Source organism: Mustela putorius, unplaced genomic scaffold (assembly GCF_011764305.1).
Source record: "Mustela putorius furo isolate JIRA1106 unplaced genomic scaffold, ASM1176430v1.1 tig00000592_pilon_pilon_pilon, whole genome shotgun sequence".
Classification (NCBI taxonomy): Eukaryota; Metazoa; Chordata; class Mammalia; order Carnivora; family Mustelidae; genus Mustela; species Mustela putorius.
The window spans coordinates 8,610,732-8,638,567 of NW_025421426.1; the positions used below are offsets into that span (position 1 = coordinate 8,610,732).

Here is a 27,836-nt window from a genome sequence, read left to right on the forward strand (position 1 = left end):
CGGGGGGGGGGGCAGCGTGTAGTGGAGGAAGCACCCGGTTAGGAGAGTGACTCTGATGTCAGAGGGCTCTGGGGACGTTAGGTAAGTCACCTGACTTCTCCATGCCTCATCCCTCCGCAAAGTGGCAATAGAATTGTATCTGCCTTGTAGTGTCGTTCAAGAATTAAGTGGATTACACATGTGAGATGCTCAGAATGGTGGTATCAAGCACTCAGTGCATGTTAGCTATTTTATGACTAGTTGTTATTTTAATTGGCAGAAGATTTGGGCCCATCATCAGCTCCCCCTGTGCACTAGAGAAATTCATCCCCCTCTCCGAGCCTCTCTCCATCAGGAAAATGAGGAGCGAGTGCGTTTCCAGCTCCGATATTCTGGGGTAGGAATGAGGGAGGTAGCACTGTAAGGTGGAGAGTGGTGTAAGAGAAGACCCAAGGGCAGAGCCGAGCACTAAGCAGCCCGAGGGGATCCCCAGGCAGCCTAGAGTGTTGGTGAGCCACGAAAGATAAGGTAGAGGGAGGGAGTTAGCAGCCAGATCACGGAGGACCTTAAATGCCAAAACAATGCTTCTGAGAGGTGACAGGGCTTGATCAATTATTTGGAGACTGTGTCTAGTCATTAGGGAGATAATGGGCCCTCCAGAGAGGCAGCGATCTCCCTATTCCTGGAGGATAGGAGCAGGGGCTGAGATCTAAGACAGAACCAGACATCGGGTGGAGGAGCCAAGGTCTTAAAGGGCCTGAAATCCCCAGAAAGACTCTACGCCCCTCCAAGAGCAGCCTTTGGGGGAAGAGGCAGCAGTAAGCCCAGCCCTGGACTCGACTGCTTCCTTGGTGTGGCAAGTGACCTCCCACTCATCGGCCCCAGTTTGCCCATCTATAAAATGGGGGTGATGACAGGATCTGCATCAGGGGTGGTGTGAGGATTCAATGGGACAGCATCTGTGTGCCTGTCATCGCTGGGCTTACTGTGGCTCCTCTGCCTCGGTCTCCGGAAGCCTCTTCTGCTGGCTTGGCCTCTCTTCTCTCCTCCAGCCTAGAAGGAAGCGGTCGCACTGGAGTCTGGGGCTGACGAGGCTCCAGCCTGAAGCCTCCCTAAGGAGCTTGCCATGGTTACCAGCTGCCTGCAAGGAGAGGCCATAAATCCTTGTGCCCGGGGTGGTGGGAGGGAGGGCCCCACGTGTGGGGCAGGAAGGGGGGGCAGCTAAGTAGAATTGAATCTTGTTTAAGGAGGAGGCCCACGCCTCCCCGGGCCTGTAATTTACTGCGAGGTTGACAAGATGAAAGCGGAATTTTCAGTGGCATAATCGCTGGGACCTCGGGGAGGTACGGGAGATGAGCCGCAAGGCAGGTGGCGGCGGCCGGGCTGTTAGCGAGCTCTAGGGCGCTGATCCCGCTGTGAACACAGCAGGCGGCAGACTCAGGGTACTGGGCTCAGGGCCGGGCCAGGGCCACGCTGGCTAAGCCCAGGGCTCAGGACACGTCATATCTGCTGTCATCTCCAGAGCTGAGGCCAGGCCCCAGGTTTTTCAGCAGATTTTATGTAGCAGAATGTACTGCCCGGGACGGCTGTGACAGCTCGGCTCGAGCCCCTTCCTGGGGACTGTCCTCAGCCAAAGGGAGCCGTCTTGCTCAAGGTCACCCCCTCTGGAGGAGTGGGCAGCCCACGTCAAGTGTCCGGTAGATGCATAGATTCGAAGGCTGGGTCCCTTCCCTCAGTGGGGAGCATCGCTGCTCTGTATGTCCGTGGACCGGCTGAGGCCTCTGCTGGGACAGCATCACCCTTCAACTTCCTTCTCACCCCCTCCGCACTGTTCCCCACAATTCTCCCCAGTAAACCTCCTGCAGGCGAATCTCCACCCCGGGGCCTGTTTCCAGGGAGCCAGACCTGAGGCCTTGCATCACGAGGAGGAGGCTTGTTTTATTTTATTTTGTTTTTAAAGTGTACTTATTTATTTGAGAGAGACAGAACGTGCATGCAACAGCTCCATTTCACAGCTGGGAAGACCGAGGCCCAGAGGGTTGGGGGTGTGATTCAGCCTCTGTTAGCAGGTGCAGAGGAGAGGGGGTCACGGTAACAGCGTGCTAGGTTGGAAGCCCATGGCTTCGGAGTTGGACTCTCAGCCACGTGGGCTAGAGCAAGACCTCTCCTCGTCTCTGGTTTTCTTCAGTAGCAGGAGAGGCTAAAGCCCATCTCGCAAGCATGGTGTGAGGATGGCCTAGAGAATGAGCCATAAGAGCTCATGCGGGTTGTGCGTGTTGGGGGGGGGGTGACTTCACACACGTCCTGATGACTCACCACGAGGTCATGCTGTTCACGGCAGGTGCCCCGTGCTGGGTCTCCGTTATGCCCCTTCCTGACCACCTGGCCCAGGGCTTCCAGGCCGGCATCAGAATGTGCCCGGGAGCTATCCCAGACGGAGGACAGGCTCAGACTTTTCGTCGTTCAGGGCCTGGCTTCCCCACTTGCTGGCTGTAACCCGAGTGAGCTCCTTCACCTCTTCGTGGCCCGGCTTTGTCATCTGTAAAACAGTAATCAGCCTGTGGCACAGAGCAAGCAAGGGAACTCGTGTCAAGTGCTTAGTACGGTGGTCAGTAAGCACAGCTTCTTACTTCCAGCACCGGCGTACCTGGTGCGCTATAAATGTTGCCCTGTTAGCATTACTATCACCCTTACTGAGCCAGATGCTCCGGGGACCCGGGGATGTGCATTTTGAACAAGGCTGCCTTGTTACACTACCAGCATGACGCTAGTCCTCTGATGACCCCTGGAAATCACAGTTTGACCTTTCCTTGTAAAGAAGCCCAGAGAGGGCGGGGACTTGCCCAAGGTCACCCAGCATGGCAGGATCAAAGCCAAGTCCTAACCTCGTCCACTGGCCTTCCAGTCTGGAGAGCGTTCTCCTGTACTGTAAAGGGACAGATTCCTTAATGTCATCTGCTCGGGCTGTAATAAAAATTAACTACCCTGAATATGTCATCATCAGAACAGCTCCAAGACAGAGCAGGGACTCAGGGAGACAGATGAAATATATCAGATGTGCTCCTGGGGCATAGAAGAAGGGTCTGTAGGGACTCTTTGGAAGGCCCCCCACCGTCTGCTGCTCTCCTCTCTTGTTGGGGGGTGGGGTGAGACTCACCGCTAGGCGCAGGTGGGTGCTACACGGGACTGAGTGAGCAGAGCCGAGGACGGGGCTTGGCCCTTGTCCAGCCCAGGCCCTCTCTCCCTGCCGCTCTTTGTGCATCCTACGGACAGCGGCAGGGCCACTTGGGGCCCCCTCAGTTCTAACCCTAGGCCAGAGGGTAGTGTTTGACCATTGGGAGGGTGAGAGGTGAGTCCCCCTCTCCCAAGGCTGCTAGCGCGGCAGCTGGTGCTCCAGGGCAGGGTCTCTGCTGGCGAGCCCTGTCTCTGCCCCAGGGATCCGCTGCAACAAATAAGCTATTGTAGGCTCGGGTCTGGGGACCCTTCCTCCGGCTGGAGCCCGTGTTCCAGGAACTGGGTGGAGGAGGGAGAGACCCAGAGGGGGCACTGGGCCCCTGCTTAGATGGCAGAGCTGGGATCACGTTGTGCGAGCCGATGAAGTGGACAGACCATCAAGGAGGTGGGACGGGGGAGAAGGAGGTGGAAGGGGAGGGAGTCACTGACTAGAAGAGCAGGAGGAAGTGGGAAAGAGAGGAAGAAGGAACATGGCTGGAACGGAGGTAGAGGCCATAGTGCGTCCGTGCCCTGGAGTACTATACAGCAGTGAAAAGGAACGTGTGCAAGAACAGAGACAAATCTCAAAAACAGAACGCTGAAAAAAAGAAGCAAAATGCAAAAGAGGATTCCACCCGCGTCGGGCTCAAATACAAGCAAATCTAAACTGAGACTTTAGGAGGTCATAATGGGGTGATAAACTATAAGGAAAGGCCAGGAACTAGTTATCGTACAAGCCAGGAGGGAGGAAAGCAAGCGGTCGCGGTCAGGGAGGGACACAGCAGGGGGCTCCTAAAAAAGGGGGACAGAGCAGAGGAATCCTAAAAAGGGGGACCCATTTTTGGTATTTTGATGGACAGGTGGATCCACAGGTTTCCTTTTCTATTAGTGACCACTGACTCCTGTGCTAAGTACCATACCTGAATTACTTTGTTTAATCATTTGTTAAACTCCGCATTGATGATTTGGGCACTTTGGGGCAGGAATGTTGAATTTCACGATTTCCACCGATGAAAGAGGAGGAGGGAGAAAGAGGAGGAGGGAGAACAGGCGAGGCAGCTCCGGCGCGAGAGGGAGAAGGGGTTCCTGGGGCCATGCTTGGCTGGTACCACAGCAGGGCCCTGTCCCCCATCCGGCCGCGTTTGTAAAATGGAATAAATATTGACACGGCCAGGATGGTATTCAATTTGTCCTGATCACTGGGCTGCGGTGAGTTCTGACAGGACGCGGTGTAAAACAGCAGCCCGGGATGTAATTTCTACTGTCAACATGATGTACAGCGGACTCTGCCTGCGGCACCGGCGGGCGGGGGCAGGGCGGGCGCGGGGCGGGGAGACAGGTGCAGGCGGGGGGCATCTGGGGTGGAAGGTTCTGGGCAGGTCAGCCCTGGGTAGGCAAGCAGTGGCAGCCAAGGGGCATGTGTGTGGATGTCTGTGTGTGTGTGTGTGTGTGTGTGTGTGTGTGTGTGTGTGTTTGTGCATGCACCTGTGTGTACATCGCTTGCATGGGAGGCTGAGGCTTGAGAAGAGACACAGGCATAGGGTGAACTTTGTCAGGAGTCAGGAACCATGCCCTTCCCCAGCTGGGGCGTGAGGAAGGGCATTGTTCCCGCTCCGAGCCGAACACAAGCCTGTCCTTCCCGGCAGTCACCAAGCACCCGCTTTGCCCATCCTCCTTTCCCTCCCCTAGGGCAGCCTGTTTGAATTCCAGATCTACCACCAACTAGCTGTGTGACCTTGGGCAAGTCCCTCAACCTCTCTGAGCCGCTGCGCTTTCTTCAGAAAGGTTGAAGAGAGCTGTGAGTTGGGGGAATTCAATCCGACCAGTGACATTAAAGTGCTCTGCATAGAACTAAGTGTTACCTCTTACGATTAGCTGATTGGATGGTACCACGCCTGGCACAGTAAAAGCACAATGTAGTACTGCTGTCTGTCCTTATTCTCACTGACTCGGTATCTGCTCAACATATGCAACCTGCCTTCCTCTCTGCCTTCAATTCCTTATATCTGCCAGGGCTATTTCCCCAGAGGAGCAAGGCTTGGGACAAACCCCACTGGGTCCCACTGCCCCTTCAGCCTTACCAGAGGCAAGTGAGATGTGAATGGAGGAGTTATTGTGAGCAGTAGGTACGGTGGGGCCCAAAGCAATAGAATAGTGCGTGGCTCTTAGCAGGTGATCGATAGACATCAGCTAGAACACAACAAAAGCCCCGAGTCATTCTTGATGTCCTCCCCCCCATTCACTATGTCTGATCCATAGCCAGGTCTGGCCTATTTGCTTCCTAAATATATCCTATCTGTCACCTCTTCCCCACTCCACGGTGGCCTCCCTGGTCTGAGCCCCCTCCCCCCAACTTCTGGCGACACCGTCACCACCTTGCTCACTGGTGCCCTGCTTCCTGTCCTGCATATCAGCCGTGTGGCCCTTAAGTGGCAGACTCGGCGATCTTGAAAACACAAATCTGATCACATGTCCTGCGTTCTATCCCTTCCCATGGCTCTTGAGCCAGAATCTAAAGTCCTTACGCTGCTTGTAAGTGGTCTCGCCCCCGACGCTGTGCTCTGGCCCCGGAGCTTGCAGGCCCTGGAATGGGGCTTTGCTGGGTCTGTTACTCACAACTTGTTTGTCTTCTCCTCCTTAAGATTCAGCTCAAAACCCCTTTCTCAGGGGACAGCCCCTCACCGGGCCCATCCGTCCCTAATGAGATTGTGTGCCCTGCAAAGTGCAGGGGTTCTTATACTTTGTGGTTGTGGAACTTTGTACATTTACCTGTGACATTACTGGATTAGTGAACATCACTCACACATACACACACAATGGAAAGCCATGGCCCAGGGTCTTCGATTCACCCACTGCTCCATACTTAGCCTCCAGCACAGTGTCTGGCATACAGTAGGTGCTCAATAAATATTTGATGATTCAGTAAGCAGACAAAGCAGAAGGAAACAGTGCCATCCAAGGGCATTCTGGGGGAGGGTAGTGTGGCAGTAACCAGGCAGCCCCACCATCTGTCCTTCTGTTTGTCTGTCCATCCATGCATTCTTTCATCCATGCCCACATTCAGTAGCACCCACTCAGAGCACAGCACAGAGGTATGGATCCAAGGGCATAGAGTGGTAATGGAGGCGCCCAGAGCCAGCAGGCAGGCTGCTGAGGCCAATTCAGGGAGAATTTGGTTCTGAGCCAGGGCTCTGATGAGCTAGCTCGTAGGGGTCTGCGGGAGGAGGCAGAGAGACCGCAAGGAAGTGGCCTGGGCGGGGGAGGGTGGGCCAGAGTTGGGCATGAGGCCACAAAGGAGACGAGATTCCTGGCAGGGGCAAAGGCCCTGAGGCACGCAAATAGGGAACAGTGGGTGGAGTCCCTGCCCAGCAGATGGGCACAGGAGAAGACGTGGTGGCAATCACATAGCGTGGGCAGGTCCAGATCTCACAGGGCCTTGGGCAGCCGTGGGTGGAGTGGCTAACAGTACAGGCCTTGGAGCTGACAGCCCAGGGCTCAAACCCCAGCTCTTTCTGCCTCAGTTTGCTCATCTGGCAAATGAGGGCAAAGAAGATTACCTGCCTCGAAGGGTTATGTGGGTGCGTTTTGAGCACGAAGAGCCCTTTTTGACTCTGGAGGGTAACTGATGAGTGGTAACTAACTTTATCTCGAAGGTGAAAGGCAGTCAGGGAAGATTTTGAACTAGAGAACCTTCCAGACCGAGCTGGTCTTCACAAAAACATACCTGTGCTCAGCAGAGACTGGGGGACAAGACTGGGAGGGCCCTTGGAGCAGCAGGTGGGGTGACCATGGGAATGGCGTGGGTATAGCCCCAACTGTGCTCATCCCCTCTCCCCTGATCTCCCACGTTTGCCCCCCTAGGTGATGGTCCAGCTACCAAGCCCAGAAGCTTTGGGAGGTTCCTACCCCACACACCAACACACTCAGAGATACAAGCCCACCCCACCCCAGCAGTACACTGCTGAGCTTAGAGGACATGGCATCACACCCACGGCCCCAGAAATAGCCCATGGGCTCAGCCCACACAGAGCAGACTCCCACCTGGTGCTTCACCCCACACTTAGGGAGCGTTTCCAGTGTGCAGGGCTGCAGAGCACGCATCATTACTGACACAGAGGCACACGTGTGTTCACGCATGCCAGGGCACACCAGGCAATCACTAGTCTGCACTCTAGTTTAGGGCTTCATGGTGCCCTCCACCTGGGAGGGGTGGGAGCGGGGCAAGAGAGGTGAGCAGAGACGAGGCAGCCCTTGGACAATGCCTCAACAGCTCCCGCGTTGCACTAGGATCCCTTCTGGCCTGAAGGGAGAGCACTGAGCTGGAGAGATAATTTTCCCCCAGGGAGAAGAAAGCAGCCAAGTGCAGAGCTCTAGGCTCAGGATCCAACGGGCACAGTGCCCCTGGGGACTCAGACAGGGCAGACAGGAGCCAGGTTGCCAGGTCCAGCTGCTGCTGGCAGCCCCGCCTCACCACTGGAGCTGGAGGCGGGGGCGGGGGGGGGGGACCGCCCTGGCCCGGACAAGCCTTCACTCTTCTTGGAACGAGGTGTGCTTGTGGGCCCCAGGGCAGTTGTTAAATAACCGCATGAGTGAATAAAGGAATGAGCAGACAAATATCTGCGAAGTCTTTTACCTGGTCAGGACACCTGGTACAAAGTGGGGGTCCAGTAAGCAGCTGTCAGGTGACCAGAAATGAGAACGATGGTCAGTATTCTCCGGTCAGCTAATATTATTGCCAGACGCCATAGATCCCACCACGTGCCTCATCCCCGCGAATCCTCCCATGGAGACCCTAGGAGAGAAGCCCCGTTAGCCCCACTTTTCAGATGAGAAAACAGAGACTCAGAGAAATGGAGCACATGACCAACGTCAAATATGCAGTAACCGAACTGGGACTCAAAGCCTGGTCTGACTTTGGACCTCATCATCGTAGTTCCCCTGAATGTTAAATCCTGCCCCAGAGAGAGGGGCTGGGAAGATGGTCAGGAACTTTAGGGAGGAGGTCCAGGCTGCACCATGAAGTGTCCCCTGCTTTATGTTGCCTGCGGGTCACTGTGCCCAGCCCTTCTTAGTCTTGGCAGACAGAGAGGCTAGGAAATGAATGCCGATGGGTAGGATAAGAAGCCCTTCCTCTGTCCCCAGGGAGACGGCCAGATGACAAAGGAGGGCCCAGAGCCTCTAGCTGGCAGTCATACAGCCTTGGCAGCAATGATACCAGGGTTTTGAGAAATCAAGAAAGGACACGCAGGCCACCCAGCCTAGACTCTGGAAGGACACGGTGTGGACAGTGACAGTGATGCCCAGAGCATAGATGAGGCCACAGCAAATCAGCAAGGCTGGCAGGTCCTCTCAGAGAGGGTAACTGATGAGTGGTAGAATGTTGCCCAGGCAGTTCCCAGTATCTCTCTGAGGCAAGACCCTCCAGAGTTCCTTCCAGGGTCCAGCTCTATGCTTGGCCCTGCCAGGCGTGTGTGGGAAGGAGCAGGGAGGGATGGAAGAAAGGAGAGTCATGGCTTCTGTCCTCCAGAGCCTGCCATCACAAGTGACACCAAACCCCAGAGAAGACTCAGCCAGATGGGTCTGAGGGAGTTCAGAGGAGAGTGAATGAATCTGGAGAAAGTAGGAGCTGGAACTGGATCTTCAAGGCCCCAAATGGGTAAAGCCAGTGGTTCAACAACATTATCCAAGCCACAGATTTGTACCATCCTTCTTAGTAAGTCCCTGTGGTCTCTCAGCGGTAGTGGCTTCCCTCGTTGTTCCAAAATGGCTGCTATAGCTCCAGCCATCACCTCCTCAGACATGCAGAAAATGAAAAGTTTCTCCTCAAACCATGTCTTTTTATGATTTTTTAAAAAGACTTTACTTATTTGAGAGAGAAAGAAAGAGAGCACAAGCAGGGGGAGCAGCAGAGGGAGAAGCAGGCTCCCTGTGGAGCAGGGACCCTGATGCGGGGCTTGATCCCAGGACCCCAGGAAGTCAGATGTTTAACCTACTGAGCCACCCAGGGCCAAAAGGCATCTCTTTTTAGAGAACAAAAAACAATTCCCAGACGCTCTCCAACAGTTATCCCTTTAGATCTCACTGGCCTGAATTGTGTCATGTGATACTTTCTAAACCAATCACTGGTGGGGAGAGAGGAATGATTCTCCTTGGTTTAGACTAAGCAGTGTTCACAGAGGCGGAGCAGAGCACATGGCGAAGCTTGGGAGTGAATATTGAAACAGAATTGAAACAAGAAAGGACTGGGAAATGAATTGGCTGTTAGCAGTTGGCTAATCTATACTTCCCATCCCTCTCTTTTAAATATCACAAAACCCTAGACTGCTCAGCTAGGGGTGGGGGCTGGGGGAGCAGGGAAAAGGAATCTTCAAAAAATCCCCAAAGGCACCGTCACCCACCCCGACCTGTGTCTCTGACTCCCTGCCTCCCAGTCTCTCTTGAACCCACTCCATTCAAGCCTGCACACCTCCATGCCTCCAAACTAGCTTTGATCAAGGCCGCCCATGACCTCCATGTTGCTGGAACCAACGGTCAATTCGAAGTCCACATCTGACTTGACCTGGCAGGAAGATGACCATACAATTCATCATCTAAACTGGGAGAAGAGGGGGTGGGACACTATTGGCCGTGATGCCGGGACCACAGATGTAAAGCTGGACTGTCATAGGCAAAGCTGGGCAGATGGTCACTCACCCGACAGAGCAGTGGGCACAGTAGATGGCCCCTCCTCCTTGAGCACGGTCTTCCATGGGCTTCCAGGAGAACTCCTCTCTCCGGCCACTCCTCCCTTGCCTTTCTCTTTCCTCCTCTTCAGCCTCCTTCAGGCGGCCGTCCTCACCTCCCCGAACTCTGTAGTGAAGGTGCTGGGTCTCTTCTCCACTTGCACTCAAGACTTTGTGGGCTTGTCCGAGCTCATCTCTAAATATCATCCAAGTTCCCAGATGCGCCCCTGCAGCCAGGCACCCCATCCTGGGCTCCTGACTCTAGGTGCCCTGGCCTGTTCCACGTGGCTACTGGATATCTAAGAGGCATTTGAATGGAACACATTCCATGTCTGCTCTGCCCACAGCTGCCTTCAGCTTGGGGAGAGGAAACCTCACCATTCCCCTTACTGAGGCGGCCTGATGACCATGCTTGGTTCCTCTTTCCCTGGCATCCCCTCTCGGACCCACAACGTAGCCCACGGCACAGCTTCACTTCTTGGCACCTCCACGGCTCCCCCTTGGTCCAAGACACCCTCACTTCTTGTCTGCATTATTGAAATGGGCCCCCAGCTTCCCCCTATTTTGAACACAATAGCTAGCCACAGTGATCTTTTAAAATAGAAATTAGATGATGCCATTGTTCTGTTCAAACCCTTCCAGGGTAGGGGACCCATCTCACAGTAAAAACCCAAAGGAGACCCAGCAAACCCTGATGCCCCCCTCCATATTTTCTCTGACCCCATCTCCTGCTACTCACACCCCATCACTCCACTTCAGCAACAAGGGGCTCTTTGCTGTTCCTCCTGCACACCAAACATGCACTGACCTCAGGACCTTTGCACTTGCTGTTCCCCCAGTCTGGAATTTTCTTCTCCCAGCGATGTGCAGAGCTCCCTCCTTCCCTAACTTTGGATCCCTGTTCAAATGTCACCTTAGCCATGAGGCCTTCCCTGACCACCTTCTATAAACTATCATTTATAACAGGTGATTGAGAGAGAGAGAGAATAAATCCCCCGCCACTCTAGCACTTCCCATGCCCCTTACCCTGCTTTGTTTTTCTTTACAGCATTTACCACAAACTGTCATGTTATTTATTTATATGTTTATTGTCTGTCCCCCATTATACTTGCAAGGGCAAGACTCTACCCATTTCTTTTCATTGTGCCTAGAACGGCACAGAGTGGAAACTCAGAAATGCCTACGGAATTAATGACTTCCATGACTGCAGACACAGGCCCGCATGCACATAGGAATCACGCAGGCCTACGAGGTGGTGAGAGCACACAGATCAGAGGAGCTGAGGCTGGAGAGCGGAGAGGGCAAAACCAACATTTATTATGCTCGACATTTAATCCCATAGGATGAAACAACTGTGCAGTAGGTTGAGACCTGTGGCCCAGAGAAAGCCACCAACATGCTCACGATCTCCTGGGAAGGCCAGGCAGATCCCACGGCAGGCCCAAGTCTTCCCCAGCAGCCTCCCCTGAAGGACTGAAGGCCAGGGTAGGGTCCTGCAGTTACACCACTCAGAAAACGCAGCTGGAGCAGGAAAAGGAGAAAGGGAGGGAGAGAGGAGGCTGAACTGTCTGCAGAAGGCCTGGCAGGGCCAGGCAGAGCTGTGAATTGGCAGGTGACCAGCAAGCCTGGCCAACAGGTCTGAGAGAGGCCCCGTGGGCGGTGGGACGGACTGGGGAGGAGGGAGAGCCAGGGCTAGGAGGCTCTGCCCCTCAACCCATCCTGTGGGACCAGCCAAGTGGGATGCGGCCACCCGGGTCCTGCCAAGCGTGGCCCCTGGCCCTGGGCTGCACCACGGAGAGGGGCGACTTTTCTTGTTCCTTCAAAGGTGCCCTACACCCAGTGGAATCCGAGCCTGGGTTCCACAGCACACTCGGCCACCAAGCATCCTCTACAACTTTGGACAACATTCTGGATTTCACTTTGCCCCTCTCAAAAGTGGGATTCGACCGCTGGCCTTTGCCCCAGGCAGTCCTTCCACAGAGAGCTCCTTCTCTTCCCCACACCCCAAATCCCGCATGCCCAAATCCTTATTTCACTATGACTTCAAGAGCCACCTTCTCTACAATGCAGTCCATCCGCTGTGCCCCACTGTGCTGTGCTTGGCTCTCCTGTGTTGAAGGACATCCATCATGAAATCCCCTGATGGCCAGAGACCATTTCAGTCTCCTATGGGTTTTTCCTCCTTAAATTTTTCCAAGCACTTCTCTGCACACACAGAATATAATGCAAACTGCTTTCCCTCTCCCAGTTCGGCCTGATCTGGCCTGCGTCCCTCAGTCCTGACTCATCTTCAGCCACGCTCTTGTTCTGCACAAGCCACAGTGGCCTTCTTGTTCTTCTGCAGCTTATTCCAGCCTCTGGACCTTTGCATGTGCTATTCTCTCTGCGAGGAACCATTTTGTGCCAAGCTCCTTCTCATCTTTCCAAATCAGCCAAATGTCACCTCCTCCGACAGGCCCTCCCTGATAGCACATCTATAATAAGACACCCACTCCAGTCTTTCCATCATTCTCTTCCTCCCCCTTTCCTGTTTTATATTCCTTCTCATCACTTATCGCCCCCAGAAATTATATGGTAGATTTCTTTCCTTTATAACTAGAAGCTCAACCCCGTGAGGACCAGGATTTTTTGTTTCTTGCTTTGTTCCCAGTGCCCAATGCAGGCACTGGCATCAGGGAGATGTGGTAAATATTTGTTGAAGGAGTAAATGACTAACCAGGAGAAATGCATCTTTGTCCTGATACATAACTGAGGAACTGATTGTATCTTGCTGTCTTGAAAGTATGTTGAAGGAACGAATGAACGCATGCATTTCTGTCTCCCCACTCGTAGTAGATGCTAATGTTTGATGAATGAATGAATGACAGAATCTTTGAAAAGGGGCTGTAAAGAAAGAAAAGGAAGGAGGGAGAGAGAGAGAAAGAGCAGTAACAGGGTGCCTGCAAACACTGGGGATGGCCCCTTGTTCCCACCTCCTGCACCCCCCCAGCTCTCCCCAGACGTGGTCCCAGCCTCCCCCCATGCCCACCCTCCTGCCAGCCCCTCCCCTCTGCATCCCTGTAGGGCTGTGATGGGTCCTGGAACTGCCTGATGGAGTCAGGGGAACAGTTCCTGCCGAGCCCGCAGGGAAGTCATAAGCTCCAGGAAATGAAGGCTGCGGAGCGATGCCTCCTCCTCACCCATAACTCCAGCCTCATTACAACCGGCCCAGGCTGTAACGTGGGGAATCAAAGCCGGATCCCCAGAGGCGGCACATCTCCAGGATCGCAGAGCAGGGCCACCAGGGGAGGGGGGCACCTCATCCCTTGGCTCTGCCTTTATGCCTAGGCCCCACAGAGTGGGTGCGGAAGGGGTGAGACGGGGCACTGGGGACGCTCACACCAGTCTCATGGGCCCTCCTGGCCTCCATTCGTTCAGGGTGCCGCCTGCAGGGAAAGAGAACACCATGGTGCCATGTTCGGGACTCCTCCCTCCTCTCTTCCCTAGGGGCTGTGAGGTTTTCTCCTTCTCACTGCCCTGAGATGCTGCTTTAACCTCATCACCATCCCCCCTTCCCACAGATGACTCCCTACTCTGAACCCCTCTCTAAGGAAGTTCCTTTGCCCATGTGGGGAAGGAACACTGGGGAATCAGACATCTGCAGAATGGGTATAAAAAACCAGTCTCACAGTTGCTATGACTGACACAACTTAGTTAAAGGCAGGACAGCCGCCCGCTGTGCTGCTGGATCACATTTCTTCTGCCCCAAAGATTCTGGCCGCCTCTTTGTTCTGCCAGAGGACCTGGTCCATCCCCTGCCTAGCCACACACCCCATGTTTGCAACCGAACTCCCCCAACCAGCCAAATGCCCCCGAGTCAGCCTGCACACTCCTTGGCCCTGATGCCCATCCCTTTCTTCCCAACCACTCAGAAGCCCCCTCCTCCAAGAAGCAACCCAGATTCCTTTCCACCCACCATCTCCTTCCAGACACCAGTGCCCACTCTCTTCCCCGAGTCCTTCTTAGAGCTCTGCTCACACGCCACCCTGCACTTACGTCGCCCACCCCGCTAAACTGGAAGCTTATTTATCTCTGTCCTAGCCTCCAGCCCAAATGTGGCCGAGCTCAGTGGAATTGAGTTGTTGAACTGAGCTGAACTGGGCTTGGGGAGAAGAGTGGGGACTGAGCCTCTCACCTCCACGTACTCTTGTCAGTGCCTGAAGTCCCTCCATTAAAGCAGCATTGCTGTCCCCTGTAAACACCCACATTAAGCCATTATTCATCATTATGGCTTGAGTAGGAGTTAGTCCCTCAGATCCTTTCGTGCTGAAAGCAGGATCTGATGGAGGTGAGGGAAGGAGAGATGGATTGATCTGGGGACAGCAGTGCTGGTCCAGGAAGGGGGAGCAGTGTCTCTCAGATGCTGCAAAAGGAAGGTTTTCTGGGGGAATGTGGAGACACTGTGGCAAGCTCAGAGGGGTTGCAGCCCCGCCCAAAGTCACTCAGGGAACCTCCATGCAAGGCCCCCTGGGATTCAGGTCCCCCACCGTTGAAGGGGCCCACGCAGCCATTAGCAAGAGAACAGAGGGCCCTTCCTGGGCTTCTGTGTTGGGTGGAATGACCTCTCACCTGCTTTGAGGAGGTGTGAATGTGGGTGGCAGGCTGGGTCCGGGACTCTGGGCACCCAGGAAGCCTGGGTCCTGGGGGCCCTAGAAGATCCCTTCTAGAAAGGCCAGCTCCCTGTCTAGGGTGGGGGATTTCCAGGGGGTGGGCTGGGGTGGACAGATTGCCAGCCAGGGAAAGGGGAGGCAGCTGGGAAGGTCCCTGCGCCCGTGGGCTTGAGGGCTGGTGGAGGACTCCCGAGAAGCTGAGCAGGGGTCTTAAGAAAGTCGGGGCAGGCTGGGGGAGGACAGGTGTGTGATGGGAGTTGAAAGGAAGCATCCAGGGCTGGAGTTGGGGGGTAGGTAGGGGAGGGGCAGAACTACTAGACCAGAGGACCAAGAAGGTGGGGGACCCCTAAGGATCACAACGGGTGTTTAACTGACGCCTAAACGTCGAGAGGTCCGCTCAACCTGCCCTGCCCCCACAAGGCGCCTCCTCTGATGTTCTCTTGTTTCTCTCGCAGGCTCCGGGCCAGGTCGGGACCGCCCCTAGCCCTCCAGGGATCTGCCGGGCCCCTACCAGCACCCCTCTGCGCGGGGACCATGGCGCACACCCGCCTCGGGAGCCGCGGAGGCGCCGCCTGGTGATCCGGCCAAGGCGGCAGCGAGGGGGGCGCGGGCGGGGACCCCGGGGGCAGTCCATGCCCCGGGTGCCGCCGCGCCCCCTCCCCCTGCAGCCGGGCGCCCCCGCCGCTGGGCGGCGCGCAGGGCGGCGGGCCTGTCCGGGTGCCCCGTCGGGGGCGGCGCCCCGGCGGCCGCACTGAAGCCACCATGTGACGTGGTGCCGCTCCGTCGTGCCACCGAGCGGCGACGCCCTGGTGCCTCCCGTCCAGGCTCCTGGGCCCCGGCCCGGTGCAGGCCAAGCATGAGGCCGCGGCCCGACGGTCGGGGGCTCCGGGTGGGAGCCGCGCTGTCGCCCGCGCTGCTGCTGCTGCTGCTGCTGCCGCCACCGCCACCGCTGCCGGGACGCCTGTGGGCGGCGGGCACACCCGCGCCGGCGGCACCCGGGGCTCGGCAGGACGGCGCGCTGAGCGCCGGGCGCGTGAAGCGCGGCTGGGTGTGGAACCAGTTCTTCGTGGTGGAGGAGTACACGGGCACCGAGCCCCTGTACGTGGGCAAGGTAAAGTGGGCCCCCCGCACCCGCTGCCCCGCGCCCAGGACCCCGGGGACGCTAGGGACCCGGTTCCCCCAAGTCCCGGTCCCCGGTCCCTACTCCTAGCCCGCTCCCGGCTTGGGGCAGAAAGCAGGGTGGCGCGTTCTGCTCATCCCTCCCCGTCCCAAGCCCTCCTCCCATCCCCCTCCCCTGCCCCTCTCAGAGCGGAGCCGAGAGATCTAGTAGGTAAACCCAGGCCGTCACAGCTGGATCCATCTAGAATGTAGAAACAAGTTTGCAAATCTGATCATGTCACATACATACTGTCCCCACTCTGCTTAGAATTCTTCAGTAGCTTCCCATGCACTTGGGGTCAAGTCCAAATTTCACTGGGTTGCCTACAAAGATCTAGGTCCCCTGTAGCCTTACCTCCTGGCACACTCCTCTGAGTTTCAGGCCCAGGGCTCTTCTGACGGTCTTCACAGTGCACTGCTCCTGCGAATGCCCCTTCCCTTTGTCTGGGTTATTTCCTCCCCCTGAACAGGTCAGTTCTACTCCTGCTCCTGCTGATTAATCTATACTGACACTCAGGTCTCCACTCAAATGCCACATGTCCAGAGAGGCTGGCCTGACCACACCAGGCTTAGATCCCCTGGATATGGCCATCCATCCTTGTCACGATGCCTTCCAACGTCCCCATAGCGTTCCTTCATAACACTTAATTATGCATGTGTGTGTTTGATTATGCAGTTAATGTATATATTTCCTATCAGACAGTGTTTGTTTTCCTCACTGTCACATCCAGCACTCAGCACATATATTGTTCATAAACTGTATTAAATGAATGAATGAATGAGTGAATGAATGAATGAAAGCTACTCTCTCAAACTGAGTAAATGATGGTTAGTGAGGCTAAACATCTGTGCCTTAGGAGTATGTGAAGCTGGGAGAGATTTTTGTTCAGCCATTCAATTCTCAGCCCCTCATGGGTGCAATGCCAGAGAGGCAGAGGCAAGTAAGATCCAGCTTCTGCCATCTGGGGGCTCCCCAGAGTAGCAGAGAGCTTTGATACATGATTCACAGGTGGGCACCTAGCGCCGAGCAGACATTCAGTAAATGGTATCTGTTGGCTGGCTTCATGGAGGAGAACACACGTGAGCAGGGTTTTGATGTATGAATAGGAGCTCCTGGGGCTGATGAGGAAAAGGGCATACATAGCCCGTGCAAAGATGTGGAGGCCTGAGGGAGCCTGCCTGAGTCAGAGACTTGTCAGCAGTTGAGGTACTGAGGTGGAGGGTGCTGGAACTCTCTGATTTCTGCCCGTCAGCCTTCCAGGAAGTTTTGGTCAGCAGAGACAGGTCAGGGGACCAACTCTGGAGTTTCCTGTGTGCTTAATGGGTCTGAGAATTGGAAGTTTGATCAACCTTCTCAGGTCAGAGGCTCAGGGATCGGGGATCGGGGATCAGGGAGGGAAGGAAGGGCTTGATGTAAATCTCCTGGTTTGTTTTGCAGGAAACTTAGATTTTCTCTGGTCTAGACACAGTAATCCCTGGTCCTTGGCTACCTTCCCTCCATCCATGTCCTTGCTCAAGGTCACCTGGCAAACTAGTGGCAGAGCCTAGGGCTCCTGACTTTCAGCCAGGGCAGTGAGATGGTGGAGCTGGCAGGAGGGACCAAGTCTGGCCAGGCCGCAGCTGATGGTGAGGAGACCAGGAATGCAGTCCTGGGGGCCAGATGCACCGGAACTTAAGGCCTGCCTCTGCCAACCCAGACTGTATTACCTTGAACGAGTTACGTCACCTCCTGAATCTGTCTCTTCGTCTGTAATGGGGGGCTAAGAGAGCCCATTTCCTAGAGTTGCTGAAAGGATTAAGGAAGAAGCCAGCATATATGGTGTTCAGACCGCAGTCACGTCAGCTGTTCTTCGTTGTTTTCTCGTTATTCTCATAGGACGCATTTAATCCGTAAACGGCAAGGTAGAAATCATCATTCCCTTTGGGAGCAAGGAAACCAAGACTGAGAAAGGGCAAAGTCCTAAAGGGGACAAGCAACTTGGCCAAGGCTTGAACCTGTGTGTGTGTCAGAGGCCAGTCCCAGTCTGATTCTTTTAACCTCTCTGAGACGTCCGGCCCTGAGAGGCGGACTTGAGTCCAGGAAATCCCCAGAGAGGCAGGGAAAGACATCTGCCCAAATGTCAGCTTGGTACTGTCAGGTACCTGAACTCTGTCGTCTGCCCAGCAGTTGGGGCGCCCAGGCCTCCCCTTCCCCCAATAGTCCTGAAACCAGCAGAATCCACTGCTGACTCAGCACATTGCCTGTAGCTGGCTGGCCATTGGCATCTCAACAGCCTAAGGGGAACCCCATCCCTAACTCCAGGAACCAGAGTCAGTGGCCTTAGGAAGTCCTTTGATTATAACACCAGCAAACTGAGGCCAGAGGCAGAGAACATCAGACCAAAGTCTCCCAGCAACACAGTGACAGAACCAACCCTAGAAACCAGATTTCTGGACACCAGCTTGGGGCCCAGGGCAATGTGAGTGCCCTTGACCATGAGCCAAGCATTGTGCCAGGCCAGAGTGTCTTTCTTCTCCTTGGGGCAACATCTCCTCATGGCTACCATGACCATGTTACCCCCCTCTTCCATCATCTTCACCCAGAGCCCCCCTCCTTTCTTCCCAGAGCGCACCTCTGCAGGGAAGAAAGAGAATTTTCCATCTCTTTGCAAACATGTGCCCAGAGCATACTGCCTTCGGAAAGGTGGTATATAGTATGTGGTCGAGGGGGCCAGCTGGAGCCAGAGCTGCTGGGGGCTCAGATCCCAGCTCTGCCCCTTATTATCTCTCTGATTTGGGGCACATTACTGAACCTCTCTGAACCTCAGGTTCCTTATCTGTTGTTGAGTAAGGCCTTTACTAGCCTGTCCTCAAAGGGCTGTGGTGAGGATTTACCGAGCTGGTATAAGTCAAGAGCCAAGAAGAGCCAGCGCCTGGCACCTGGCTTGTGCTGGGTGTTAGCTTTTGTAGTTATAGGTCTCGCCTGTTATTTCCACCAGCTTGAGCCTCCCAGCTACACAGACACTCCCAAACCCCTTCCCCAAACCCTGGAAGCCTTCTGGGCAACCCATGTCCCAGGATTCTCCACCCCAAGTGGTGGCAGGTGGGGCGGGGAGAGGTGGTCGCTTAGCCCACCCCTCACTCAGTATGCAGTTGGAATATGAGGAATACGGGTTTGCGCTTTTAAAAACCACCTGTCCCCTTGCAAGCTGAGCCCCACCTTTGTGCAGGCCATTGTATGCACACACACACACACACACACTCTTACCACACTCTCTCACTCTTTGGGGGAAAGGCCTTCTCCACAGTTTCAGTGAATTCGCTGCTTCCTGGTCCCCCGCCCCAGGGAGCCACTCGGAGCATCCGTCCTTGTCGAATTCCAAAGGTAGCTTAGCAACAACACCATCCGCAGAGTGAACCCCGGGCGCCCAACGGTAACCTATTTTACACGCGCCTTCTCCATCACTCACCGCCACGCTCTTGTCGGCACCCGCAGGAACCCTGGGGTCCGTGATTGTCACTGAGGCCCCAACACCCACGGCTCCCTCCCCAGTCCTGCCCCGTGGACTATATACCACCTTTGCCACTTCTTCCCCTCACCTGCCCCCAGTACCCACCCTCCAAGCAGCCTCCCAGATTTCCATACAATCTGGGTACTTTGACTAATCCCTTTTCCGAACTGTAATTTCCCCAGAGGCTTCTGTCAGCTGGATGTGGATTTTGTAAGATTTTTAATTTTTTTTCTAAAAAGATAGAATTATGGGGTCAGCACTTATGACCAACTCCTGTGGGCGGTGAGATCTATTTTAGATATACAGCAGGATTAAAGTGGGGAGGAGAGCAGATTTAATTAAGTTGCTAATATTTAAAGAAAATTGATGAACTCCTGGTTTACGAGTAGCACAGGCATGAGCAGACCCCTCATTCCGGGGGGAGGCTTTTTATTTGATTTGCTTTCCGTTTAAATCCTGGACTCATTTTATTTGCGTAGCTGCGCTGTCCGTTTAATTGTCTTTAATAAGGAAAACGTACTTCTGCTCGCATTTAATTTTGATTTAATTAGGAGGAAGTAATTAATGGCCTCGTAAATCCCATTTTTCAGCTCCCCCCCAGGATGAAAAGCCATCACTCTTGTGTTTTTCCCATTGTTTATGATCTGGGCCTTGGGCCTGGGGAGCGGGCTCTCCTCTGGGGCTGTCCACCCTTAATGGCGGTGGAAAGAACCCAGACTGTGGACTCAGGCTTCAGGGTTGCCTCTTGCTGGCTGTGTGACTTTAGAGGAGACTTAGGCCCTCTCTGATCCTCAGCTTGCAACCTGTGCAGTAGGGAGGAAATAAACTCTGATTCACAAGATCTTAATGAGACATCCATGAGGTCACAGTCAACGGTCTAGAAGTGTGTCTAATGAGTCTTCTCTGTAGTCTAGCTCATGTGTACCTGGGATTTGACAGTGACTGGATCCTCCAGAAATCCCAGAAGGCAGGTGGGGCATTTTAGTGACTGTCGTATATTTCATTCTTCATTCTTCATATTTCATTCTTCATTTTTGATATGTTTGGCGTCATGCCTTGTGCTGGGTACTGGGTAGAAGGAACTTGATCCTCAAGGAGCTTACATCTCACACTCCCATATGCATGTACCCTTACACACACACACACACACACACACACACACACTCAACTCTCTCACTTCCCCTTATTTTCTCTGCAGGCCTACTCAGGACACCTATGTGTGCCAAGCATGGGGGTTTCAGAAGGTGTGAATCAAAGTTAGTCCACACCCCTGAGGCCCAGGACAGCTGGGGAGACAGATGTGCAACACTGAGGTGTTATGGGGAAGTGTGGAGCAGAAGGGAGTGTGCGTGGGCAGGATGAAGGCTCTTCAGCCAAATGGGTTGGGGCACCTAAGAGGACTGCCTGAAGGAGGAAACAAGCCCAGTTTAAAAGGGAAGAAGGTACTAGATGGTGCTGCTGTCTCTCCAGTGGGTCAGGATTTCAGCCTACGGTCTTGTGTCAGACATTGGGGGATGAAGTGCGTGACCCTCGGTCCCTCCTGAGCTCAGGGTGGGAAAAGGAGAGGGAACTGGACTGCACGAACACCTATTTCATGCCAGGAGCTTCCACCCGTTATCTTATGAATCATCTGAACATGTGGGAGCCATAGTGTGTCCTTTACAGATGAGAAGACCGAGGCTCAGGGCCATACCACAGGCCAGTGGCAGAGCCTGAGCTGGCACCCAGCTGTTCCCGATCCCCAAGCCCATCGTCTGTCTCCATATGTGATTTGCAGTCCTTTTCCAAATGATGAAGTAGAGGCCCAGGTAGAAGAGGCCGCCTCTGACTGTGGCCGGTACAAGGCAAAAGGTGTGTCCAGCCCTCTCCCCCAGCCAGACTGACAGATCTGCAGAGGCTGCAGAAGGACAGACTGCACTTTGGAGTCAAACAGACTTGGGCCCAGCTCAGTATCCTCACCTGGGAAAGGTCAATACATGGACAGGCCGGCGCTCCAATGTTGAATTAGATTTCCGCAGAGGCCCGCCACACACCTGGCCCGTGGTCGGCGCTCCATAAGCAAGAGTGCTGTCCTCCAGCCTCCCCTCACAGCTGAGAGTCTTGGGAAATGTTCTTCTGGGGGTAGAAATGTTCTCTCTGGAGCCAGGACCCACGTGCGCAGGGCAGGCAGCCGCAGCCCAGCCCAGACCTACAGCTCTGAACTCTTAACTCCTACCCCCTGCCCCCACCTGTTCCGCTCTGTCTGACTCTGCAGTCCCCAGAGAGTGGCCATTGGGCCACCGCATGAGCGCTATGTCATCCTTCACGGGAGAAGCACATCAGTGACATCTCCGCCGGGTTCCACTCCCTCCTCCCCACCCGTCCCGCATGAGTGTCCATCCCTGTCCAGGGTCTGAGTTCACACATAAGGAAGGTCTGCCGGGACATGATAGAGACCCAGGAGGCAGAAAGGGAAGGCAACAATGATCTACCTCGGGTTCAGGTCATTACAAACATGCTCTCATTGAATCCTCACCGCACCTGTGCTAGGGAGGGCTCGATCTGATTTCTCGGGGGAAAACAGAGAGGAAAAATGGTCATAACATCAGCGAGTCATGGGATCAGGAAACTGGCTTCCTGAACTCAGCTGTGTGACTTCCCCTCTCTGCATTTCCGTTTTCTCACCTGAGAAATGGGAAGAATGATGTTTCATAGGGCAGAGGTGAAGACGGCTAAGGTTATCGCTCTTAAGCGTCCCCCCACGTGGTGTCTATCCCACCGCACCGCGGTGTTTGCTGACTCCGTAAGCACACGCCGAGTCTGATTGGAAAGTGGATGGAGGTGCTGGAAGAGGGAACAAATTTACCCTCTCCTATTCCCACGTCCCCTGGGCCAAGGTGGAGCGAAAGCATAAACAGCAAACAGGAGAGACAGGTCTCCTCATCCCCAGCACTGCCAATGATTCAGGGCTGACGTCCTGAGATAATTTTATTGGGGGCATTAAACTGAGTTATGAGGTTTTTACAATACAGCCACTTATGAGAAATCTATTAACAGTAACTGGACAGGAAGAAGGCTTCTCAGTGGAGCCCAGAACGGGCATTAATTGGGGCAATCTATAACAGGACGGGGACCCGGGAAGGTTCCACCAGACGCCTCCATTTACTCCCCGCAATTTCTGCTGAGAATCAGCAGACTCGCCAAAAAGAGAGAGATGCCCATTAATCGGCTAATGAAATATGAAAATGTTTATGGGCCATTCAATCTTCCAAATGGCACTTCTATAATCCACCTTTCAGACACAGAGTTCCACCAGCAGAATTTATACCCGGGCTCCTCCTGCGTGGCAAGGGGTGGGATTTCATCCCCCTCCGTGACGACTTCATTGGTACCTGTTGTCCTGCTGTGTGGGCTGGGGTACGTGGCATCCTGGCCTGAAGGGGGCTTTAGAGATTCTGTCACTCACGTTACATCTCTGCGGAAGCTTAGAGTGGAGCAGGGACCCACCCAAGGTCACCCGCTTCATGGGACACTTTTCCCTCTGCTTGGAGTTGCCTCGGAAATTTGGGAATCGGAGAATCGGGACCTAGGTGTATCTGTTTGGGAGAACCCTCTTGCTACTGCTTCCTTGCCTAAGAGATCTCAGTTCAGTGAAAACAGCCTGGGACTTGGAGCCTGGCGGTGCCTGGATTAAATTGCACTTATATATAGCTAACATTTAGTAAATAATATAACAGTAACGATAGCTCCCATTTATTGGATACTTATAATGTCTCAGGCAGGGCTGATTTTCAGCTAGTACATACCAGTGTTCTTGTACCGGTCGTGAACATAGTGACATAGGCCCCCTCCCCCCACGCATAGTAAATGGTCTCCCTCCTCTCCCTCCTCCCCCAGTTCCCTCAGCTCCCCCGACCTCTCCGTGACCCAGTAGCCAGAGGGTCCTGCCTGGCCCAGCTAGGGTCCTGCAGCCGTAAGATCTTGTGGCAGTGCCCCTGCTGGCCTGGCTGGTGAATTTTGTGTGTCCCATGGTGCCAGGCAGGTACTAGAGCCTTCTGTAGATTTTAAACACTTTTTTCGAAAACTCTGAATGGATGAGTATGTGAATCACTTAGCACGGCCCCAGGCACAGAGCAGGGACTCCGGTGATGAGCATTCCCTTCCGTCCTAGCTCCCTTCACCCCCTGCCCGCGCCCTGGGCCAGGCTCAGAGTCTGGGCAGGTGGGGCTGGACCCATAATTCCCAGCGGGGTCAGAAACAGCCGTTTGGAAGCTTGTTAGAAATGCAAACTCTGAGGGCCCGCCCCGGACCCACTGACCTTCCTCTCTGCCTCCCCAGATCCACTCGGACTCGGACGAGGGTGACGGGGCCATCAAGTACACCATCTCAGGTGAGGGAGCTGGGACCATCTTCCTGATCGATGAGCTGACGGGAGACATCCACGCCATGGAGCGCCTGGACCGTGAGCAGAAAACTTTCTACACGCTGCGGGCTCAGGCCCGGGATCGTGCCACCAACCGCCTGCTGGAACCAGAGTCAGAGTTCATCATCAAGGTGCAGGACATCAACGACAGTGAGCCCCGCTTCCTGCACGGCCCCTACATTGGAAGTGTGGCTGAGCTCTCACCTACAGGTGGGCGGCGGGCCCTGGGGGTGCTGGGCGGAGTCAGGGGCCTGGGCGAGGGGAGCTGCCAGGTTCGGAGTGGGAGCCTGTTACAGGGACTGGCTGATCCTCTGGGGAGAGGCAGGAGAGACAGGAAGTGCTGCCCCAGGCAGGGGATACAGGCATGAGTCCAGGAGCCCACACGGGCTCAAGCAGAGTGATGACATGGTCACAGCTGCACACCCGGACTAAGACACACACATGGCCCCAGCCATGTACATGGACACTGACCCCACATGACTTGGACTGCGGGTAGCCAGAGCAACATGCTTGGCCACGGTCACTCCCACAGGCCCAGCCCCACTTCCAGGCTCAGCAGCTCCCCTGTACACGGCCTTGCCCAGAGTTCAGCTCCACGCTGACCTTGCACAGCCCTTGGCCACAGTCCCACACAGGGGCAGGCACAACTGAACACGGGCACACCTACATCTGGAAAGAACCAGAGTGGAACACAGCTAGAACGAGGCCCAAGCACACAACCAGACACGGCCTCACACCCGACAGAGCCTCCTACAAAGCCCCTCAGGAAACAGCACCTCGCCCGTATGGAGCTTGTGCACAGAAACGACCACCTACGTAGCCATAGGCTAAAGCCACGAACAGAGGTGACCCACCTGGGCCTAGGCTCTAGCGGAGAGCAGCCACAACGGGGAGGGGCACAGCGACAGGGGCAACAGCATCCAGACAACTTCGTTTCCTGCCCACGGGAGACCCCAACACCAATCTAGGTCCCAAGACCTAGCCACTTGGGAACACAGGTTCACAGAGACGGCTGAGCCGCAGACGCAGGTCAGCAGCACGTAGCTGGGTATGGCCGCTAGAGTGCAGGGGCACCGGGAACGCACCATGGCATGGGTAGATCAGGAGCCCACACACCAGAACCCCTGCATGTGAGAAGACTGCAGGAGAGGCCACACTCGGAAGCTCACCACCACACAGCAGCGGGACACTGGAGCGAGAGGTTGGATGACTATACTGGCTCCCGTGGTAGGGCCCACTGAGGCCGGGACTCCCAGGAGAAGCCGGAGTCACGGGCAAGGGGCTCAGCCATCTTCTGCAGGGAGTTACCCCAGGCACCTGCATGCCAGGCTGGGTGGAGAGCAGTGGTCCTCAGTCCTCGACACCTCACATTCCATCCCTGACATACTGTGGTCGAGGGCTCAGGGCTGCCCCTCTCTGGGCCTTCCAGTCCTACTAGGGCATGTCAGAGGCAGGGGGTGTCTGAGCTCGGAGAGGGTGCGGGCAGCCCCCGCTTCCCCAGATGGGGCTAAATCTGACAGATTGGTGGGGAGAGAGCCAGCAGCCAGGGATGGAGAGGAAGAAGTGGACCAGAGATACGGGTGGGCACAGAACGACGGTGGGAGGCCAGAAACAGTGAGGGCGGGGATGCGGGTGTGGGCTGGTGCGCACACATGCACAGGTGTGCACGTGTGCCTGGTGTGCGTATGCGTTCACACACGTGTGTGCACGCACATGGCTAGGCAAAAGGCACTTTATGGCCTCTGTGTGCATACGGCATACTATGTGTCTGAGAGTATCCATTTATTTATTCGACAAGGGTACAGGAGAACCTACTATGTGTTGGGCACTGGGAACGTGCCGTTGAAGAGACAGACAAGCTTCCCTCTCATGGAGGGTAACTTTTGGCTGAGAAAGGCAGGCAGTGAGCGAGTAAATAAACAGAGCATTGGGAGGTGAAGCTAGAGGGCTTCTCTGAGGAGGTGACTGTGAAACAGAGACCTGAAGAAAGGAAAGGGTGGGCCCTGGGGGGAAGAGCATTCCAGGCAGAGGGAACCGTACCTACAAAGGCTCCGAGGAGAAGTGGAGAGGTGATCAGATTGTGCAGCCCCGGGGAGCCTAGTCGGGGCGTTCCGCAAAGAGGCTTGTTCAGAAGAGTGACATGGTCTGACTTAGTTTTAAAAGGACCTCACTCTGTTCGGTGAAGATCGGGTGGTGATGGGATTGGGGCGTGGGGCAAGGACAGAAGCAGAGGAGCATATTGTAATTACCTAGGTGGGAAATGATGGTGGCTTGGAGCAAGGCGGGATCAGTAAGGGTAGGGAGAGGAGGTCGACTTTGGGATCTGTTTTAAAAGGAGAGCTGAAAGCATTTGCTAATGGATGGGATGTGGGATGTGAGAGAAAGACAATTCAGGGATGACTACTGAGGTGTTGACCTGGACAGTTAAATAGATGGGTTTCCATTTGCTGAGATGGGAGGAGCAGCGGGAAAAGCAGATCTGGGGGACAGTGCGAAATCAGGAGTTTGGTTTCAGTTGGGCTAAGGTTGGAAGTACTTACTAGACAGCCAAGTGGACATCTTCAATATACGGGTTCAGTGGAGAGATCATTGGAAAAAGCTAAAGTTGGAAGTACTTACTAGACAGCCAAGTGGACATCTTCAATGTACGGGTTTGATGGAGAGATCATTGAAAGTTGTTGGTAGCAAAGACCCATGGACTTTCAGAGCCTAGTGATTACTTAGAAATTAATTTTGCAAATGGGGGAAACTGAGGCTCAGAGGAGCAGTGATGTGTCCAGGATCACACAGCAAGTCAGGGGCAGTGAAAGCCCCTGATGTCCCCCCATCCAGCAGCCCCTACTCAGTGACTCAAACCCTGGCCCTGTGTCTCTTCATCCCAAATGGATCCACATGGAAAAGACCAGAAAAGTGACACAAGGTGAGGCTGGAGAAGGAAGCAAGAGCCATACCCAAAAGACCTGGTGGAAGCACAGAACCTGGGAAAAGCTAAAGCAAGGGAGCCAATCCAGTGCAAAGGTCCTGAGGTGCATTTTAGAAAGCTCTCTCTGCTACGGTTTGGAGAACAGGTGGGGATAGGGGACTCCAGAGGGAGGCATCGGCCAGGTGCTTGTCCATCACTTCACTCCCACTTCAACTCTGAGAAGTGATGGGACTGATGGTGGCATCCCCATCGAACAAATGGGAACACTGAGGCTCAGAGGGGAGAAAATATGTCCACCATTGCATAGCAAGTCAGTGACTGAGCAAGTCAAGTCTTGGTTCCTAGACTGTTGGAGTGGCAAGAGTCATTGCATCACACTCGGGGTAACTGAGGCCAAGAGAAAGACAAGGACACTTTCAAGGTCACCCAGATTGTAGGAGGCAGAGCCAGTCCCTGGGTTCATGAATATCAATCAGCCTGAGGAGCTCCTGCCCTGCCTCCCTTTCCCCTCCCAGCTCACTGACTCTGACATTCAGCTCAGGAAAGAGGGAGGCATTGGATTCAACTTGGACAAGCCAAGGAAGCCAGGAGGAGAGGGAGGAAGCAGAAATTAAATTAGTTTATTTCATTTAAGCAACTTTTTGAAGAGGAAGCAAATCTGACACCGGGGTGCTTGTGGAGACTCCAGGCAGCTTTGAAAATCAGTCACAATTACTGAGCCTCCTGATCTGGGCTGAAGAGGGCGGGGCGGACAAGCGGCACCAGGGTCTGGGCAGCTTCGGAGATCAGAGGGAGCAGGGACACAGCTTGGGACATGAAAGGCAGCGGGGCTCGCAAATTAAACCACTCACAGCTTAAAAAGGAAGGGAAGTGTGCCGGGGGCCTCCGATGAGCCACGCTTCTGAGCAGGGGCACACCAGCCTCGCTGAACCTAACACAGTGAAGCAGGTCCTACAGCTGACCGTCAGGAAGCCTGGCTCCCTACATGACCTTGGGCGAGTCCCTGCCTCTCTCTGGGCACCGGGTTCCCTTCGAAACATTGAAGGGGTTTATTCATGCAATAGACATTTACTGAGGGTCTACTCTGTGCCAGGCACTGTTCCAGGCACTGGAGGTTCTTAGGAAGCCTCCATACAGGGCAGAGAGACAGACGGGAATGAAATAAACAAGCCAATATATTATAGGCCCTTATATAACAGGTCTAAGTGCTGTGAAATCTAGAGAATTTTTGCATTATACTGGGGGAGTGCTATTTTAGATAGAGGAGTCAGGAAGGGCCTTTCTTTACAAAAGAGCATA

At 54.7% G+C, this 27,836-nt stretch overlaps 1 protein-coding gene across 1 annotated transcript in view; it reads left to right on the top strand.

The window, feature by feature from the left end:
- CDH22 (cadherin 22) overlaps window positions 1–27,836 on the top strand; it is a 120,508-nt gene that overhangs the window by 36,433 nt on the left and 56,239 nt on the right. Inside the window, exons 2-3 of the mRNA XM_045082141.1 lie at window positions 15,019–15,674; window positions 23,530–23,824. Of these exons, the coding sequence (XP_044938076.1) occupies window positions 15,420–15,674; window positions 23,530–23,824 (550 nt within the window). The 5' untranslated portion in view covers window positions 15,019–15,419. The remainder of the gene's footprint in view (window positions 1–15,018; window positions 15,675–23,529; window positions 23,825–27,836) is intronic.